General features: G+C 43.8%; 1 protein-coding gene across 7 annotated transcripts in view; it reads left to right on the top strand.

Annotated features, from left to right (window-relative positions):
* Positions 1-17,693, top strand: part of STX2 (syntaxin 2) — a 54,578-nt gene extending 36,885 nt beyond the window's left edge. The window contains exons 7-11 of one of the 7 annotated variants that reach the window (XR_010148207.1): positions 2,058-2,131; positions 2,256-2,393; positions 4,913-5,023; positions 7,411-7,554; positions 11,574-13,946. Coding sequence is in view for 6 of the 7 variants with exons in the window: in XM_054664739.2 (XP_054520714.1) it covers positions 2,058-2,131; positions 2,256-2,393; positions 4,913-5,023; positions 17,577-17,678 (425 nt within the window). In the remaining variant the exon portion in view is untranslated. Of the gene's footprint in view, positions 1-2,057; positions 2,132-2,255; positions 2,394-4,355; positions 4,381-4,912; positions 5,024-7,410; positions 7,555-11,573; positions 13,947-17,576 lie in introns of those variants that run through there. The other 6 variants (XM_009426574.4, XM_001138080.6, XM_054664739.2 and 3 more) reach the window with 6 other exon arrangements.
* The last annotated feature ends 721 nt before the right edge of the window (positions 17,694-18,414 follow it).

Raw genomic sequence — 18,414 nt, 5'->3', positions numbered from 1 at the left:
CCACAGAAGCACACCACCATACCTGGCTAATTTTATTTTTTGTAGAGACGAGGTTTTCACTATGTTGCCCAAGCTGAAATTTCTAGTTTTGATGATTATATTTTACATTATTTAGAACAAGTTTCATGTTTTTAAAAAAGCAAAGCAAAACTCAGAGAATCTCCTTATTGAGCTATTTTGAATAGATTTTTAAGTTTTATTTTATTTTTTGTAGAGATAGGGTCTTGCTGTGTTGCCCAGGCTAGTCTCAAACTCCTAGCCTCAAGCAATCCTTCCACCTTGGTCTCCCAACACACTGGGATTATACATGTAAACCACCATGTGTGCTCTCAAATAGATTTTTAAGTGATTGAGAATTACCTCCCAAAAAATAGTGTAAGTAAACAAATTTTGCAATTTACTAACTTTAAAACTTTTTTCATTAAATGACATCTCAACAACTTTATTGAGAAGTAAATCTCTTAATATGTGAATGATATTTGGAGCATACAATTAATTCAGTGGTTTTTGGTGTATTTCCACACACAATCAATTTAAAACACTTTTATCAACCCAAAAAGAAACTTCACACCCACCACCAGTCATTCCCCATTTCCTCTTCTCCTAGCCCAAGGCAACTGCATTCTAGTTTTTAGTCCTGTACATTTTCCCATTTTGGATGTTTCGTATAAATGGAATTATACACTATGTGTTCTGTGACTGACTTCTTTCCTGTAACACAGATTTTCCAAGGTTTCACCATGGGTGGGCAGGGTGTGGTGGCTCACATGTATACTAATCCCAGCATGTTGGTTGGGAAGCCAAGGTGGAAGGATCGCTTGAGGCCAGGAGTTCAAGACCAGCTTGACAACATAGCAAAACCCCATCTCTGTAAAAAAAATAAAAATAAACCAGGCATGGGTGTGTGCCTATAATCACAGTCACTTGGGAGGCTGGAGCAGGAGGATTGCTTGAGCCTAGGAGGTCAAAGCGGCAGTGAGCTGAGATTGCACCACTACACTCCAGTCTGGGTGACAGAGTGAGACCGTATCTTTGTTAAAAAAATAAAAAGGGCTGGGTACGGTGGCTCACACCTGCAATCCGAGCACTTTGGGAGGCTGAGGTGGGCAGATCACTTGAGGTCAGGAGTTCGAGACCAGCCTGGCCAAAATGGTGAAACCCCGCCTGTACCAAAAAATACAAAAATTAGCCGGGCGTGGTGGCGCACGCGTGTAGTCCCCACCACTCAGGGGTCAGAGGCATGAGAATTGCTTGAACCCGGGAGGAAGAGGTTGCAGTGAGCTGCGATGGTGCCCCTGCACTCCAGGCTGGGCAACAGAGTGAGACCCTGTCTCAACAAAGCAACAAAAACCAAAAGCGTCCTTTGTTTTTGTGGCTGAGTCGTATGTCAGTGTGCAGCTAGACCGCAGTTAGCGCCGTCAGGCATCGGGGGACGGACGTTTGCGTTGTTTCCACTTTTTGGCAATTATGAATAATGCTGCTTATTAGATGACATTTGAATTATGACATTTATTCATTTACTTTTGTCTTCTGTGGCACAAACTATGAAAAATAGTAATTAACAATTAGGTTTCCAAAACCTGTGTACGTGTTTCTTCGAAGTCATTACATATTTAACTCAAAAGGAAAGCATTAACTTCCAAACATGGAAAGTGTTCAGGCATCTGACTCTCATTACGTGGACTTTATTGATCCTCATTTAATACATGCTACATTCAGCTCAACCCCCTTTTACATGAGGCGGAGTTAAACTCTTAGGGAAACCAGTGTGCCGAGACATTGTTTACCGATTTCCTTTCTGCAGTTGTTTCTCACTAATATTAAAATGAAATTTTATTGTTTATAACATTTACAAAGTTTCTCGGAGTATTTTTATTTCTTCTTGCTCCTCAATCTTAGGTTCACTTCTCATTGTCAATATCTGCTTAAGAAAAGGTTAAAAAAATTACTGAAAAATGCTAACAACTGTGATTGTAGTTGCTAACTTATGGTTGCAAACGGCTTTGTTTTTAAATTGTGCTGCATTCTGAGTGGGGCTGTGGTTGCGGGTCTTTCAGCTGGGAGAACCACCACAGACGACGAGCTAGAAGAGATGCTGGAGAGCGGGAAGCCATCCATCTTCACTTCCGACGTGAGTGGGGGTGCGGCCCTGTGGCTCCATGTCCTCTTCTGTAGACAGAGCTTTTTAAAAACCCTTTAACTTCCAAACCCATCATAAGTTTATTAATATTATCTTTTATTTTTGTTTTTCCAAGATTATATCAGATTCACAAATTACTAGACAAGCTCTCAATGAAATCGAGTCACGTCACAAGGACATCATGAAGCTGGAGACCAGCATCCGAGAGTTGCATGAGATGTTCATGGACATGGCTATGTTTGTGGAGACTCAGGTAGTTACAGACTCTTGCATTCTCCAAGAGAGATGTCAGTCATGTTAAAATCTTACTGCATCCCACTCTGTCTAGTGGATGTATCTAGGAAAGCTGTTATTTTGGATCCACCAAATTCAAGTTAATTGCAGTGTTATATGTGATGCTGAAATGCTGGAAGCAGCTTTAACAGTTGAACTGTTAACAGGAAGGGACTGGTTCAGTTGATTAAATTATGGAGTGTTCATAGGTCAGCCTTTTAGGCAACCATAGGCAACCTAAACTTTGTTCATGGAGAATTCTTACTGAAATATGCAGATGTTTGTGCTAGAATTAAGAGAAAAGGGAGATACAAAGATCTTCTATGTATGCCCGTACATATGTATGAGTACATAAACACAAACACGTGGCACAAGCTTGGCTCCATAAAACAGTATCCACAGAAGGAAAGGCGTATATCAAACGGTGTAATGGCAGTGAGACTATGGGAATTTTAATCTTCTCTAAAAGTATTTATTTTCAGATTTTCTATAAGAAGCATATATTACAGTAATAACTAGGAGAAATGTCTGAAAGAATCAACCCCAAGTGGGGATACAATCTATGACACAGATGCAAGCTTGTGCCTGTTACATGGGGTTTCCCATCTGCCCAGTAACACAGATAGGGAGTGAGAGCAGGTGTGGAAAGGCCCTTCTGAGTGAACCGAAGAGTTAATGCAATTCTTAATAAATAGAAAACTCCTCTGGGAGGCTGAGGTGGGAGGATTGTTTGTGCCCATGGGTTCAAGGCTGTGGTGAGCTATGATCATGCCACTACACTCCAGCCTGGGTGACAGAGTGAGACCCTGTCTCCAAAAAAAAAAAAAAAAAAAAACCACACATATATATGTATGTATGTATATATTGAACTCTCCATGTAAAGTACGGGATGGATCACAGATCACATGCTCTGTGATGTGCATGGGTATGTTCACACTCGCTCTTTGTCTTTGAATAAGGTCCTCTCGTTATTTTTCAAATACCATGGAGATAAGACTCTGTTGCTGGTTAGGATTCAGCTGACCACCAGGTGAAGCGGAAGCATTTATATCAAACCATCCTAAGTAAATGGTTTCCTCACTTGTCCTGAGCCTGGTTTCGGATCTCTTTTGGCTGGAGTCATCCCCTAAGTAGGTTCACATCTGATGGGCTTATTTTCTGAGACTGCCTGGATTGTGTAAGGATAGGAATCCATCCACACACAGGATTGTTCCTGCCTGCTTCAGCAACCTTGTTAAGAAACACTGTATTTTGAGGAACTTTATAATGAGAATGTGTGTGAAAAACTCAGGCACCACGCCTATTTTTTTTTTTTTTTTGAGACAGGGTCTTGCTCTGTTGCCCAGGTTGGAGTGCAGTGGTACAATCTTGGCTCACTGCAACCTCTGCCTCCTGGGCTCAAGCAGTTCTCCTACCTCAGCCTCCCGAGTAGCTGGGACCACAGGTTTGCACCACTACGCCCGGCTAATGTTTGTATGTATAAGCATTTGCTAGAGGAAACCAACAGCTACACAGAGGGCAGGGATGGGACGATCTTACTCCTTTTTGATTTTGGGGGCCCCATTGCCATTCATTATATGATAAGTGGAGTGTGGGGAGTCTGATTACCATTGGTTACTTATTTCCAGGAAGCATTCCAAAGGAAACCAGCTGGACAGAAAGAACGAGAGATGATTTCTGTAATTACTAAAGCTTTTGTAGTACCTTAGACTTCAATTGTAATTGCTCTATACCAAATGCATTGCATTAAGCTCCATTAGAAAAATGGCTGTATCCCTGGCTTTGTTTCACTGTTTCCTTTTAGAAGTCTGTTGGTATTGCATTATATTGACTCATCTAATGCAAATGTATGCATAGTCAGAGATTACTAGTAAGTTGAAGTTTGTGACTGAGTGAGTTAACTCTCCGTCATTCTTCAATGCTTTACGATTCACTGCTGCAGGTTGTGTCTGTGGACAGAAAACCAGGTAATACGTTTCCTCCCTCACACTTTGCTGAATTTACCTCTGTTTACATTTTGCTCATTAATGTAGTCAGCTGAGTGTCAGATGTGAGCTATGCTCAGTTTACTGATTTAAAGAAGTAGTTACAATTTTCTACTTTGTGGAAAAGATGTCATTCTTTGTATATTGTCTGTCTGTGCATAATGGTAAAATACTAGTTCAACCAAAAGCTGGCTGCCTCCCTTCACCCTGCCCATCTGTCGAAAGTGTCTGCGTGTTAAAGGTATCTCAGAATTGACTTGAGGTGCCTTTAATTATCAACATGGTGGCCCATTCCTTTTCATTCTTTTTAAAATATAAATTGAGTTTTGATTGCTTTGCACTGGCACATGTATAATGGCCTCATCTTTTATCTTTCTGTAAATGTGAAAAAAACCCTCAGTATCCATTACATGCACATCGTGTTTATATAAAACCTTTGTTCTATGGTTGTCTTAAAGATACATGATTAAGCCATTTGAAAATGTCTTCTAAGTTTGAAACTTTTTGTTTTAAGGGTGAAATGATCAACAACATAGAAAGAAACGTTATGAATGCCACAGACTATGTAGAACACGCTAAAGAAGAAACAAAAAAAGCTATCAAATATCAGAGCAAGGCAAGAAGGGTGAGTTTGGCTTCGAAGAATTAAGCTGCATTTTTCTCTTCATTTGGTTTCAAGTTGTAATACATTGATGTAAGCCTGCCTAAAAGGTATTCCAAGAAATAATTAATTAATAAATGTTTTGTTTTAAAATGGAAATAATTTTTTTTGCTAAAAATTTAAAAGGTTTATTAGATGAATTATTTGTAGTTCATCTTTTGTGTTCTAAGTAATTGAAACCCTAGGGCTGGGTGTGGTGGCATGCCTGTAATCCCAGCACTTTTTTTTTTTTTTTTTTAATTGGAGTTTTGCTCTTGTTGCCCAGGCTAGTAGAGTGCAATGGAGTGATCTTGGCTCACTGCAACCTCCACCTCCCGGGTTCAAGTGATTCTCCTGCCTCAGTCTCCTGAGTAGCAGGGATTACAGGCACCCGCCACCACGCCAGGCTAATTTTGTATTTTCAGTAGAGAGAGGGTTTCACCATGTTGGCCAGGCTGGTCTTGAACTCGTGACCTCAAGTGATCCACCCATCTCGGCCTTCCAAAGTGCTGGGATTACAGGCGTGAGCCACGGTGCCCGGCACCAAATTGTTGGCTACACATTTGATGCAGTGAACATTTATTTTTAATTTAGGTTATTCATGAATTCTTGGTTTGGAGGAAAGAAGAGAATTATTTGAGACTGTGGACCTGCAGTCTTAGGTAGCACCCACTTAAAGGGATCCTCAAAAGAAGGGAACCCCTTTCACTCAAGATGCACAGACTTTGCATTAAAAAGGGTTCAGGGAACCCTGTGTGATTTTTTTTTGTTACGGGGCAAAAATTTAAAACTTACTCTCCTAACTTAGGCATTTTATGATAGTGCCCCTGACACTGGAGAGATTATGGGTTTTCCACATTGTCACCTCCTTGTGCTAATACACAGAGATGCTGATTTTCACCGTGTTAGGAAAAAATGGAGTGAGACGGTGTGTGTGGATGCACCTCCAGGCGATGGCCCTGAGACGCACCCCCGGGCTACAGGCTCAGCCGCCAGGGCACACCCTCACTCACACCCCCGGGCTGCAGGCTCAGCCGCCAGGGCACACCCTCCGCTTTTCCTGGGTATGTCTCAGTATGCTCGTCATCTCTGAAATGCCAGACATGGTTTCTCATGTTATTTCATTTATTGCTTTGAAAAAATTGGCCCCTAATGTAAACTGAGGTGAAGAGATACCTGTATAAAGTGCTTAACTTAGTTCCAGGCCTAAGTCAGCTTTCATTAAAAACAGGCAGTCCTGTTCCTTTTCTCCATGACCTGAACACGTCAGTCTGGTGAAAACGATAGTGAAAGTTCATTGGTTTTACAAAGGGGGAAGGTGGTGGGTGTGATACGTTTTCATTCTCCTCTGTGGATGAGCAAGCCTGGCTCTGTGAGGTGCTTGGGGTCTGTGCGGTAGCTGGCGTATAAACTCGTCAGAGACGTGATGCCTGTTTCAGAAATGACACTGTCTTTTTGATTAGATGCCTGCTAATGGAACCCTCCTGGCTTGTCTCCCTGTCCCCTTGCCGCTTAAATGCTTTGCTGCTGCCCCTGGCTCAGGTGTGGGTTGTCCCCACTCCGAGTGTCCTGCATTTATTCCCGGGGAGCCATGTGGCCCTCAGAGGGAGGCCAGGCAACGTTTGTAGAAGGGTTTTTTTTTTCTGTGTGCTATGTCAGGAGCAGTGAAGAAGTAACTGCCAAGAACATAAAAGAAGGAGCGAAAGGCCGAGTACTGAGTGTGTCGGGGCTTCGTGACGAGGCAGTGGGGCTCTCCGTCACTGAGCTAGCAGGCCCGCACCTCTGTACATGCGGAAAACTAACTGCATGTCTCAGTCATCAGAAATGTGGCAAAATGACATGGTCATGCTGTCCCCATGGATGAAACCTGAAATAACAGTTACATAGCAGCTTATCGCCAAGTAGTATGACCTTATTAAGTCACTCTCTCAAGAGGTCGCCCAACAGTATTAAGCAGTGTCCTGTAACTTAGCTTCTAAAGTGAGTTCTGATGGGTTGTTTTGCTTTATTTTATTTTATTTTTTTGAGATGGAGTCTTGCTCTGTTGCCCAGGCTGGAGTGCAGTGACACGATCCTGGCTCTCTGCAACCTCTGCCTCCTGGGTTCAAGTGATTCTCCTGCCACAGCCTCCTGAGTAGCTGGGATTGCAGACCCACGCCCGGCTGGTTTTTGTATTTTTAGTAGAGACAGGGTTTCGCCATGCTGGCCAGGCTGGTCTCAAACTCCTGACCTCAGGTGATCCATCCGCCTCGGACTCCCAAAGTGCTGAGATTATAGGCGTGAGCCACCACACCTGGCCAGGTCGTTTTATTTTAAATGAAGGATGTCTTTTAATGTGGCAATATGAAATTAACCATGCATGATATAATCAGCTTGCTTTTCTTTGACAGAAAAAGTGGATAATTATTGCTGTGTCAGTGGTTCTGGTTGCCATAATCACTCTAATTATTGGCTTGTCAGTTGGCAAATGATGGTGTGGATAACGTCAGTGTGCATGCTTCTCTGCCAGGGTGGGAGTAAGTAACTCATCAACTAATTTACTTATTAACTTTTGCAATTAACCAATAATAGTGTTTGCTTAATTGTAATAGACATAAAACTAATAAAAGCTTGCCAGCCACGCAGTACAGATAATGCCATCTAGTGATACATCTCCCTGTGTGCTGATTCTAGTGCCCAGCCACTGTGTTTATGAGAACAAGCATAGGCTGGCTGGTAACTCATTTTTAAACCAAGGTTACCTTCTTATCCCGTTTTTAAAAGTTTTTTTGAGACAGGGTCTTGCTGTGTCACCCAGGCTGGAATGCAGTGGCGTGATCATGGCTCACTGCAGCCTCGACCTCCTGGGCTCAAACTGTCCTCCTACCTCAGCCTCCCGAGTAGCTGGGACTACAGACGTGCACCAGCACACTCGGCTAATTTTTAAAAAAATTATTTTTAGTAGAGATGAGAACTCTCTGTATTGCCCAGGCTGGTCTCGAATTCCTGGCCCTCAGCCTCCCAAAGTGCTGGGATTATACATAGACATGAGCCACTGTACTCAGCCTGAATCTTCTGTTTTTGATCTAAGGAGACCATTAGCTCTTTACATGCAGTGAGTCCTTCATTAAATGTCATAGAAATATCAGTGAAGATTAATTCTCAGTTGTAATGTTTTGTCTCCTGAGTTTTAGCTTTTAGAGTAATTGCAACACTGAAAGGTACTTTATAAAATACACTAACGCATCATTTTACTATGGAATCGAGGGCATGGATGAACGCTGAGAAAAACATTGACTGAAAGGAACATCCTTCGACCTTTCTATAGGCAGCATCTATTTTATTTAAAAATATTTCCTTTAATATTAAAAGGAAAATTACGTATTATATTTAGTTAGCATGCCTGTTAATTCTTAAAGAATTCTGAATATAAAAGGTATCAGTTTATTTAAATAATCAAGGTGTGAGTGTCACCTTTCCTAAACTTCAGCGGGCTTTGTGGTTTCCCCCTGGTTTTCTTGCGCATTGGGAGCCATCCTTGCACTGGCCCTGAAGTGGCAATGCTGTCGGTGTGTTACAGGTGGACACAGCAGTGATTTCTCTGTAAATGTTTGGCACAATTCTTGTATTAGACAGTTGTGAACTGTTCCCAGGTGTCTATAGAGTGTGGCAAGTCATCCCCAGTGAATTTATTCTTGGGTTATGGAAGTGACTGCAGACTTGATAGTCACCCAAGGCTTTTTAAAAAGTTAACATACAGCAGAAAGGAATCACGAGCATGGTTAAGTCTCACTATTGCTTTGTAATCTTTAAGATTTATTCCTTCAACATGGCAACACCCTGTCTCTACAGAAAAAAAAAAATCCAAAAACTAATTGGGCATGGTGGCACACGTGCCTATAGTCCCAGCTACGCCAGAGGCTGAGGCAGGAGGATCACCTGAGCCTGGGGAGGTCGAGGCTAGAGTGAGTCTAGATCGCACCACGGCACTCCAGCCTGGGTGACAGAGCGAGACCATCTCAAAACAAGAGATTGATATCTTAATGTGAGCATCTGTTACGCTCACCATGCAGTTACCAGATGAGAAGCTTTCCAGTTAGTCTTCTGACATTTATGCAAAAGCCGCAAAATTACACCTGCAATTACTCTGTAAGGAGCTCTGGGATGCTGCGTTGTTAACATTCCATTATTTGGCAGTGAGAACTCTCTTACGGTCTATTTTTATTAGGCAGGATGTTTGTGTAGGATGTTTATTAGGCAAGATGTTCTATTTTTTTCTTCTTAGCTTTGCTGAAAATATTGTACGTGATTTTTCTTCATTGTTATAGTAGTATTTTTCAATATTTTCATGATTCTAACATGTACTTTCTGAGTTTTTTCCTAGTAGCTATAATATGGTTAGTTTAATGTGGTTACACTAAAGATAAAATTACAATTTGTAGCGCGGACACAGTGAAATGCCCGACTTTTCACGGGCACTACTTGGCATTAAGGTTGACTATAAGAAGGTTCCTCTCAGTGTGACCCCTGGGGAGTGGGGCTTGAAGTCCTGTGCCCTGGGCCTGGCTGGCCATTTCACCCTAGTGTCTGTAAATAAGAATGAACATAGAAGGATCCTCATTCATAAAAAGCAGACCAAAATGAATACCAGCAGTTATCTTTGCATAGGAAGGCAGTGGTTAATGTCCTTAACTTCACTTTTAAAATATTAACATAGCCTTTCATCCTTTAGCAGTTGGCCTTCCTGGGGCTGGCTGCTGCCCCTCCCTGCAGGGTGTGCCAGGTGCAGGCCTGTCACCCCGGAGCATGGGTGGGATGCGCTGCTTTAAGGAGACAGGTGGAGTCTTACAGGTATTCGGTGAGAGGGCCCTGGCCCAGACCTGGAGCTGGACTCCCCAGGGTGTGCCCTCTCCACTCTCACTGTCACCAGGAGATTAGATGACTCCTGAGTCCTGTACCCTAGACTCCATGTAGTTGACAGTCATCCCGAAAGCCAGATGTGGCAGGAAAGTGCACACACATCGAGCACCCAGACACGTGGCAGGCAGCACAACAGCAGCAGGAGATGAGAGCACGCTGCGTGGAGCTGACTCCAGGTGGCCCAGCTGCCAGCACACTCACTTGCTGAGCGGGAGGGCGCGCGCCTCCCTCTGGAGGGAGGGAAGGCATCACAGAGAAAAGGAAGAAGAGGTTTCTCTAGGAAGGTGCTGAGAGTGGGGCGTAGGAGCGCATATAGAGGATGAGAGAGTGGCTGGGGCTTTGCAGGAAATGTGCATGATGTTAAAGGGGAACCAGAGTTTGAGGGAGGGGCCCTCCTGCAGGCAGCTCTCCCCGGTCCTGAGGAGTCACTGGGAGGCTCGCCGGGGCCTGCCATGCGCCTCTTGATAACCCTGTATAACTGACTGAGCCGGCAGTCTTGGAGCTGTCCAGGCTCAGCAAACAGGATTTCTTAGGTAAAAGCACTCGTACATTTGGAACTGTAATTAAAATGATGGATCTCTGCTGTTCAAAAAGAGAACTCAAAGTCCTACAGCATGGTGCCTTCTGTCGTGTCTTCCTTTCCTTCCCTCAGACAAGCTTCCTGGAGGAGACTCCATTTATTAAGCCAAAAGTGGTCTCGCTTTGCCTTGTGTGAGGATACTTGTTAATTTTAAAAAAGTTAAATGCTGTGTCGCACCCTGCTTCCAGACCATCAGTGCAGTAGAAGAATGAATGAATGTCTTGTTGATTTCTTACACATTTGTCATATTTAAATGTAAAAAATGGATAAGGCCAGGTGCAGTGGCTCATGCCTGTAATCCCAACACTTCGGAAGGCCAAGGCAGGAAGATCGCTTGAGCCCAAGAATTCGAGACTAGTCTGGGCAACATAGCAAGACCCCATCTCCTAAAAACATATTTTTTAATTAGCCTGGCATGGTGGTGCATGCCTGTCATCCTAGCTCCTTGGGACACTGAGGTGGGAGGATTGCTTGAGTCCAGGAGGATGTGTTTGCAGTGAGCCATGTCTGCACCACTGCTCTCCAGCCTGGGCGACAGTGACACCTCCTTTCAGAAAAGAAAGAAAAAATAGGATTTTTCAGCCAACAAGAAATTCGTTTAAAGTTTTAAAAATATGTGTAATTCATCCAATTAAAAGCAATCCTGGAGTTTTATTATGATTAAAAGAAAGTGTCGGCTGGGCCTGGTGCCTCACGTCTGTAATCCCAGCATTTTGGGAGGCTGAGGCGGGTGGATCACGAAGTCAAGAGATCGAGACTGTCCTGGCCAACATGCTGAAACCCCGTCTCTACTACAAATACAAAAATTAGCTGGGTGTGGTGGCGGGTTCCTGTAGTCCCAGCTACTGGGGAGGCTGAGGCAGGAGAATCACTTGAACCCGGAAGGCAGAGGTTGCTGTGAGCCAAGATCACATTCTTTCCTATGACATGGAGGAGTCCTTTCTTGATAATGGATGTATTTTTTAAACTATCCCAAATCCCAGAAGGATTAGTTAGCAAATGCCATTGTTGATTTCTTTGATACATTGCAAATTAATGTTTTTCTTTATCTTGCAGAAAATGATGTTCATTGTTATTTGTGTAATTGTTTTGCTTGTGATCCTTGGAATTATCCTAGCAACAACATTGTCATAGCAACCATATCCCAAGAGCCATTTATCCTTGAGACTCAGACCACATCTGCAACCAAATCAGCATCCTGTCATTTCGTGAATGAATCTCAGACGCTGTAACCCGGCATTGAGTGCTGACCTTGTAATGTATGAGTTCACGGAAGAAGCACAACCGAACATCTCGTTCAGTGAAAGCGCCGTAAGCACAGTGGGTGTGATGCGTGACCCTGAATGACACACTACAGAATGTGAGCAGTGTGAGGCTTCTCTCACTGGCCTTGAAATAAGAAAATATTGAACATTTTAATATTAAAAATATTTCAGTGTTAACAAATGTGCATGAAGTTTAATTAGGAAGGAATGCTTTATGTTATGAAGCTTTTTTTTTTTTTTGAGACGGAGTCTCGCTTTGTCATCCAGGCTGGAGTGCAGTGGTGCGATCTCAGCTCACTGCAACCTCAGCCTCCCGGGTTCAAGCAATTCTCCTGCCTCAGCCTCCCGAGTAGCTGGGATTACAGGCATGGGCCACCACGCCCAGCTAATTTTTTGTGTTTTCTTTTTAGTAGAGACGGGGTTTTACCATGCTGGCCAGGCTGGCCTCAAACTCCTGACCTTGTGATCCACCCACCTCAGCCTCCCAAAGTGCTGGGATTACAGGCGTGAGCCACCCGGCAGGCCGTTCTGAAGCTTTGAGATCTCAGGTCTAAGGCTTCCTTTCCCTCCCTCTCCCAGCTAGTATGTGCTAATTAAGAGACCTTTTATACTGTTTTGTTTATTGCCTGTTTGAAGAAATAATTTTTATCACGTTTTTGTAAGATATCTATAATTTTAAATGTTTATAAATTGCTTAATTTATTAGCATCTTAATGTACCCCATTTTTATATACTGAATGTGGCCTTTTGAGTGAAATAGGAAGCTTCATGGTGTTGGAGCCACCTTTGTACAGTTGTTTAAAGTTTCCCATTGTCATAGAAGACATTGGTTGCAAAGCCCCTCAAAGCCCTCAAGTGCCTTCTGTGAGTTTAAATGTGCTGGTGCCCTCGAGAAAAGCCTCGGCCTCAGCTCCGTTTCCGCCTGTTCCCTCCCCCAGGATAATGAATGGTTACTTCACTGTAAAGACCGTGGTCTCTTTTCACTAAATAGATTCGAGTTTCCCAGTTTACATGAATGAAGTCTGAATTTAAGACGGTGATGAAACTGAGGTTCAGTACTCTCGGGACTCGAGGAAATTATTCCTGAGACATGGAGTAATTCTTACAAATTTAAACTATTGTACAGATCACATACATGTTGTTAAGTACCTAATGTTTTGCTGAACTTTAAAAGTTAATTTCCAAAATGTATAGGGATTCATGATAATTAAACCTTTTTATTGCTCTTTTTTTAGTAGAAGAATATCACTTATTTTTAGACTTGTAAAATGTATGAACTGGTGAGCGGACATCTGTTAAGAGAGTCACTAGTCAGAATGCTAAAGGAGTGCATGCAGGATGCCCCAAGTATCGTGAACGCTTGTTACTCCTGTATGTGGTAGTGTAAGCATGTGACTTTTAACACCATTTGGCTTGAAACTAATGTAGGGATGCCTGATTCCAAACAGGTGTGGAGAATATTGAACGGCTCAGAAGCCGCGTCCCTTACTTAACACAATTCCGAATCTCCCTCATCCATGACGCGTCCATTGGATCACTCGCTGGTGGTCACTGTGTGGCAGTTACTAGGGGAATTCTGCCTCTGACTGTTTTTTTTCTTTTGGTCTTTAAACACCCTGTTGTGGGATGTGCTCACTGATTTGTGGCTATGTTGAAGGTATCACTTGTCATGAGGGTTTTCAATATTTCAGGATCATGCTGGTGGCAAAAGGACTCCATGCCTCTGTGGAATCATGTCCACGGGGGGACCTGCCTCCCGTGATGTCCCACCTTTCCTTCAAGGTCTGTCATATGAGTCCTCCCCTTTTACAACACTTATTATGGTATTTTTCAAGTTATTCTTCTTAGATTTGCAGTACCTGCTGAAATTTGTGTTTTTATAGTTGAAGTTAGGAAAATGCTATTTGATTTGTATTTAGATATTTACATCACTTGTCCAATGACGTGTATGTCTAAGCCTCATGTACCGATTTGAAGTCAGACTTAAAAATGTATTTACAGATTCACTTGAGACTTTTTAATCGGTTCTTCAAATATTTCATGTTTACATTAAAAATTTCCAGAGAAGCATAAAAGTATTCACTTTCCTGCCTTGTCATTTCTGGAAAGATTTTGGGGAGATATTTTATTGCATATTCATTAATAAATTGTTCTATTAGGAAAATTGCTCTTGTGGCTGTTACTGTGTGTCATGATGTAATTTTTGGAGTATTTGGTAATTTGTTGATGATTAGTGTATATTATAAGCTTCTGTGGTTCACGGCTCAGTTGTCAGTACCATGTATTAAGGGACTTGCTGGAATTCTTGCTGTTTCTAACAGATACCAAGTCAGTGAATTTGGGCTCTATCTCAAAGTCACTCTGTTTGAATTCTTTTGTCAATTTGACACATTCCATTTGTTAATGGGGGGATCTCCCCGCCCCCCACTATGTTCTGAGTTATCCTCTATACTTAATCCTCAGAGTTTTTCTTATTAAGTAGAATTTCTTTACTTCCTCAACTGAATTCTGATCATATTGGAAAGTGACAGTTGAAAACCACAATTGAAAAAAAAGAGAAGATAGAACTGGAGAAAACTAATTCATGGAGACAGAGCCCTAGATGTTAATTTTAATCTATTTCTCTATTTCTCCCAGAATGAATTTCCTTCCAAATCAGTCTTGACGTGTACAGTCAATAATTTATTTATACTTTTTAAAGACACTGTAATCCTATAGTATTTATTGCCTAAATGACTTTTTATGAATGTCTTCAGCAAATCTACACTCACATCCTTTCATGAGTTTAAAAAGTGGATTAAACCGAGGTGGAATTCAAACTGGAAAGGTTGCATGTCCACTAGAGGAGCAGAAAAACTGCTGGCCTCGTGGAGAGTCCCACTCAGCCCCGGGAAGGGGTAGGGCTGGGTCCCCCACACCGTGGCCAGTGCGCAGACCCCTCCTCCCGCCCCTGCCCGCGCTCCCTGACTCCTACGCTCTGCTAAATGCAAACGCGAGTGCCGCAGGCGTGGGTCTGTGGCCGGTGCCTGCACCTGCGGAGTTGCCGAGGTTTTCCTCCCTCGGAGCGCTGGCCGGCTCCTTATTTTAGTTGCCACAACAACACTCACTGTTAAAGGCGAGCCCTAAAGGAAAGAACAGACCATACAGCGGCGCACACAGCTTCTCAAATGAATAGAAACCAGGCCCTCGGCGCAGCTGAGGAAGAGCCTAAAGCGGATTTTCCTAGTTGGTTTCACATGGAACCAAATGGACCTGGTACCACGCAACCTTTTGTTAAGTTCTGCTTTGAAGATTTTGTTAAAATTCGTCTGTGTGCGGTGTGGGAGGGGTGGAGCGTCACACCGGGTTTAAGGCAAGAACATTTAGACATCCAGAGGCAGGAGCCCTCCGGAGACGGGTCTGATTGTCCTGGCGTCAGAGGAGCTATGGAAATGCACGCCAGGCTCTAAATGACTGGCAGGTGGCAGGCTGTGATGTGGACAGCCCTGTTTCATTGTTTTCCATTTGAGCAGTAAGAGAAATTCAAGGCGGCACATGGCCCTCCTCTTCTGACTCACAGTCTTTGAACAAGAGAGTGCAGATTCCTAAGCCTGAGAAAACAGGGCCTCTGGCTTCTTGGCAGGGAGAGGTTCCAGAGAGCGCAGGGGAGGCCCTGCCTCCTTGGGTGGGGTGACCTGGGCCTCCTGGGACCTCAGTTCCCTGCCTGTGAAAAAGACGGACGGAGGTAGAGAATCCCAGGGTGCCTTTCCAGGACTAAAGACGGTGCCTTCTTTATGTAAATTCCATCCTTCGCAAGTTCACTGTGGAGCGCTCTCCCGGGGCCCAGTCTCCAGGCGCAGAACACCCAGCCAGGTGGTAGCTCTCCTTTGCAAATTGTACTTTTTAATGTGTCGTTGAGTTTGCTAAAGCAGGTTGCCCTGTGAGTAGAGTACAAGGCTGGTCGTCAGGCGGGGAGAGTGACCATGTTTTGAAATTGTTGAATTTCCTGAGCATGCACCAGGCTCAGTGTCTTGGAGCAGTGCGGGAAGGCTGGTGTTGCGGCGGCCTGAAGAAGCACAGCTGCAGATACTAACGCAGGCCTGGTGAGCAGGAAGCCGGGGCGTGGCTCAGGCGGAGGGGAGAGGCCGGGGCAGGTCGGGCCCGGCCATGGGGGCCAGGCTCTGAGCTGGAGAGCAAGGTAAGGAGGAGTGGGCAGACAGCGAGGGTTGCACTGAAGTGGCGGGAGACTGGGGCTCTGTGACGGCCTGGGGGTGAGGCCGTGGAACACGGGGTGGTGTGGGCAGCGGACTCTCCAGCTGCTTCCTTTCCCCCTGTGTGGCGTGGGCAGCTGGGTCTCTTAGGACTCAAAGCCCCCCCAAAAGCTCATGTCTACAAGCTGGTGTGGCCTTGGGTCAAGTAGGGCCAGGTGCCATGGGACCAAGACATGGCCCATGCAGCTCCCAACATTCCCTGTGTCCTTCCGTGCTCCCGCTAGGAATTAGGACCCAGACGCGGAAACACTCAAGTGCAGAGCCCTGCCCTGGGCGCGGGTGGTGGGCCCAGTGTGGGGAGGGAGGGCCTCTTTCTCTGGCAGGCCAGCAGCAGGCCTGGAGGGAAGTATTGTCTGCCATTCCTTCGTCGTGTTTGAAAAAGTGCTTTACTGAGGTATAATCTACCATACATTCATCCATCATAACTGTGTAATTATATGATTTTAGTAATTAATAGAGTTGTGTAACCATCACAACCCTCTTTTTTGGGAACATTTCCATCACCCCAAAACTACCGTTACGCCCATTTGCTGTTAATCCCAGCTCCCACCCCGGCGCTAGGCCACCCCCGGCGATGCTTTCTCTCCATCGGTTTGTCTTTCTGGATGTTTCGTGAAAGTAGGGTCAGGTATGAGAGTCTTCTGCATCTGGCTTCTTTCACTCGCAGCGTCACCGAGGCTGTCCCTTTGAAGCATGCGTGGGTAGTCGGTCCCCTTTTGCTGCTGAGCGTCCTTTATTGTAGGGGGACACTTTGTCCCTTTGCCACCTCACGGACATGGAACTGTTGCCTTTTTTTTTATTATTATTATTTTTGAGACGGAGTCTCGCTCTGTCGCCCAGGCTGGAGTACAGTGGCGTGATCTCGGCTCACTGCAAGCTCCACCTCCCAGGTTCACACCATTCTCCTGCCTCAGCCTCCCAAGTACCTGGGACCACGCCAGGCTATTTTTTTGTATTTTTGGTAGAGACGGGGTTTCACCGTGTTAGCCAGGATGGTCTTGATCTCCTGACCTCGTGATCCGCCCGCCTCGGACTTCCAAAGTGCTGGGATTACAGGCGTGAGCCACCGCGCCTGGCCGCCAGTTTTACTATGATGAATAATGCTACTATGAACATCTGTGTACATATATTTATATGGACTTATGTTTTCATTTTCCTTAGTAGCTTTCTGGGAATAGAAATACTGGGTCATATGTAAATTTATATTTAACATTTTAAGGAACAACTGAACTTTCCAAATGCTGTGTCATTTTACTTCCAAGTAAAAGGGAATGTATAAGGATTCCAGTTTCTCCACATCCTCACCAACTCTTGGTATTGTGTTATGTTTTTAAACCTATCTGTGCTAATGGGTGTGGAGTGGTGTCTCACTTTGGTTTTCATTTGCATTTTCCTACTGATGAACAATGTTGACATCTTTTCATGTGTTTATTAGCCATTCATAGATCTTTTAAAGTAAGATATTAAATCTTTTGCACATTTTAAATTTGGCTGTCTTATTTTTGAGTTTTATTTAATTTTAATTTTTTTTTTTTTTGAGACAGGGTCCTGCTGTGTTACCCAGGCTGGAGTGTAGTGGCACAGTCATGGCTCACTGCAACCTCGACCTTCTGGGCTCAAGCGATCCTCCCGCCTCAGCCTCCTGAGTAGCTGGGACTACAGGTGCGTGGCACCATGTCTGGCTATTTTTAAATTTTTTTGTAGAGATAGGGTCTCACTATGTTGCCCAGGCTGTCTTGAACTCCAGGGCTCAAGTGATCTTCCTACCCCAGCCTCCTAAAGTGTTGGGATAATAGGTGTAAGCCACTGTACCTGGCTTATTTTTGAATTTTAAGAGTTCTTTATATATTCTGGATAAAGTTATTGTCTTATGCAATCTTATATCTTTTAAAGAAGTTAAGAAAATAAAGGAGAACGTATATTTGCAGAGTGTTTTATGTTAACATAGTGACCATTTCTGGTGCTCTTCATTTCTACCTGCAGGCTTGGATCACTCTCTAGAGTAGTTTTCTTCCAGCCTCAAGGACTTCCTTTGGTATCTCTTGTAAAGCAAGTCTGTTAGCAACGCATTCTCTGTCTTTTTTTCATCTGGGAATTTTTCAATTTCACCTTCAGTTCAGAAGGATAGTTTTGCTGGATATTGAATTCTTGGTTTACAGTTTTTTTTGTTTTGTTTTTTTCTTTCAGCCCTTGAGGATCTTATACTACCACTCTCCAGCCTCCTCTGTCTCATGCATGAATTTGGCTGTTAATCATATTGATGCTCCTTTATATGTGATCAGTCATTTTTCTCTTGCTGCTGTCAAGATTTTGTCTTGTCTTTTAGAAGTTTAGGTGTAGATATCTGCATATTCTGTTTTTCATCACATTTTGGAAGCTCTG

This window comes from Pan troglodytes, chromosome 10, assembly GCF_028858775.2.
Source record: "Pan troglodytes isolate AG18354 chromosome 10, NHGRI_mPanTro3-v2.0_pri, whole genome shotgun sequence".
NCBI lineage: Eukaryota > Metazoa > Chordata > Mammalia > Primates > Hominidae > Pan > Pan troglodytes.
The sequence above is the reverse complement of the archived record's forward strand: the minus strand, read 5'-3'. Positions and strand labels throughout refer to the sequence as shown.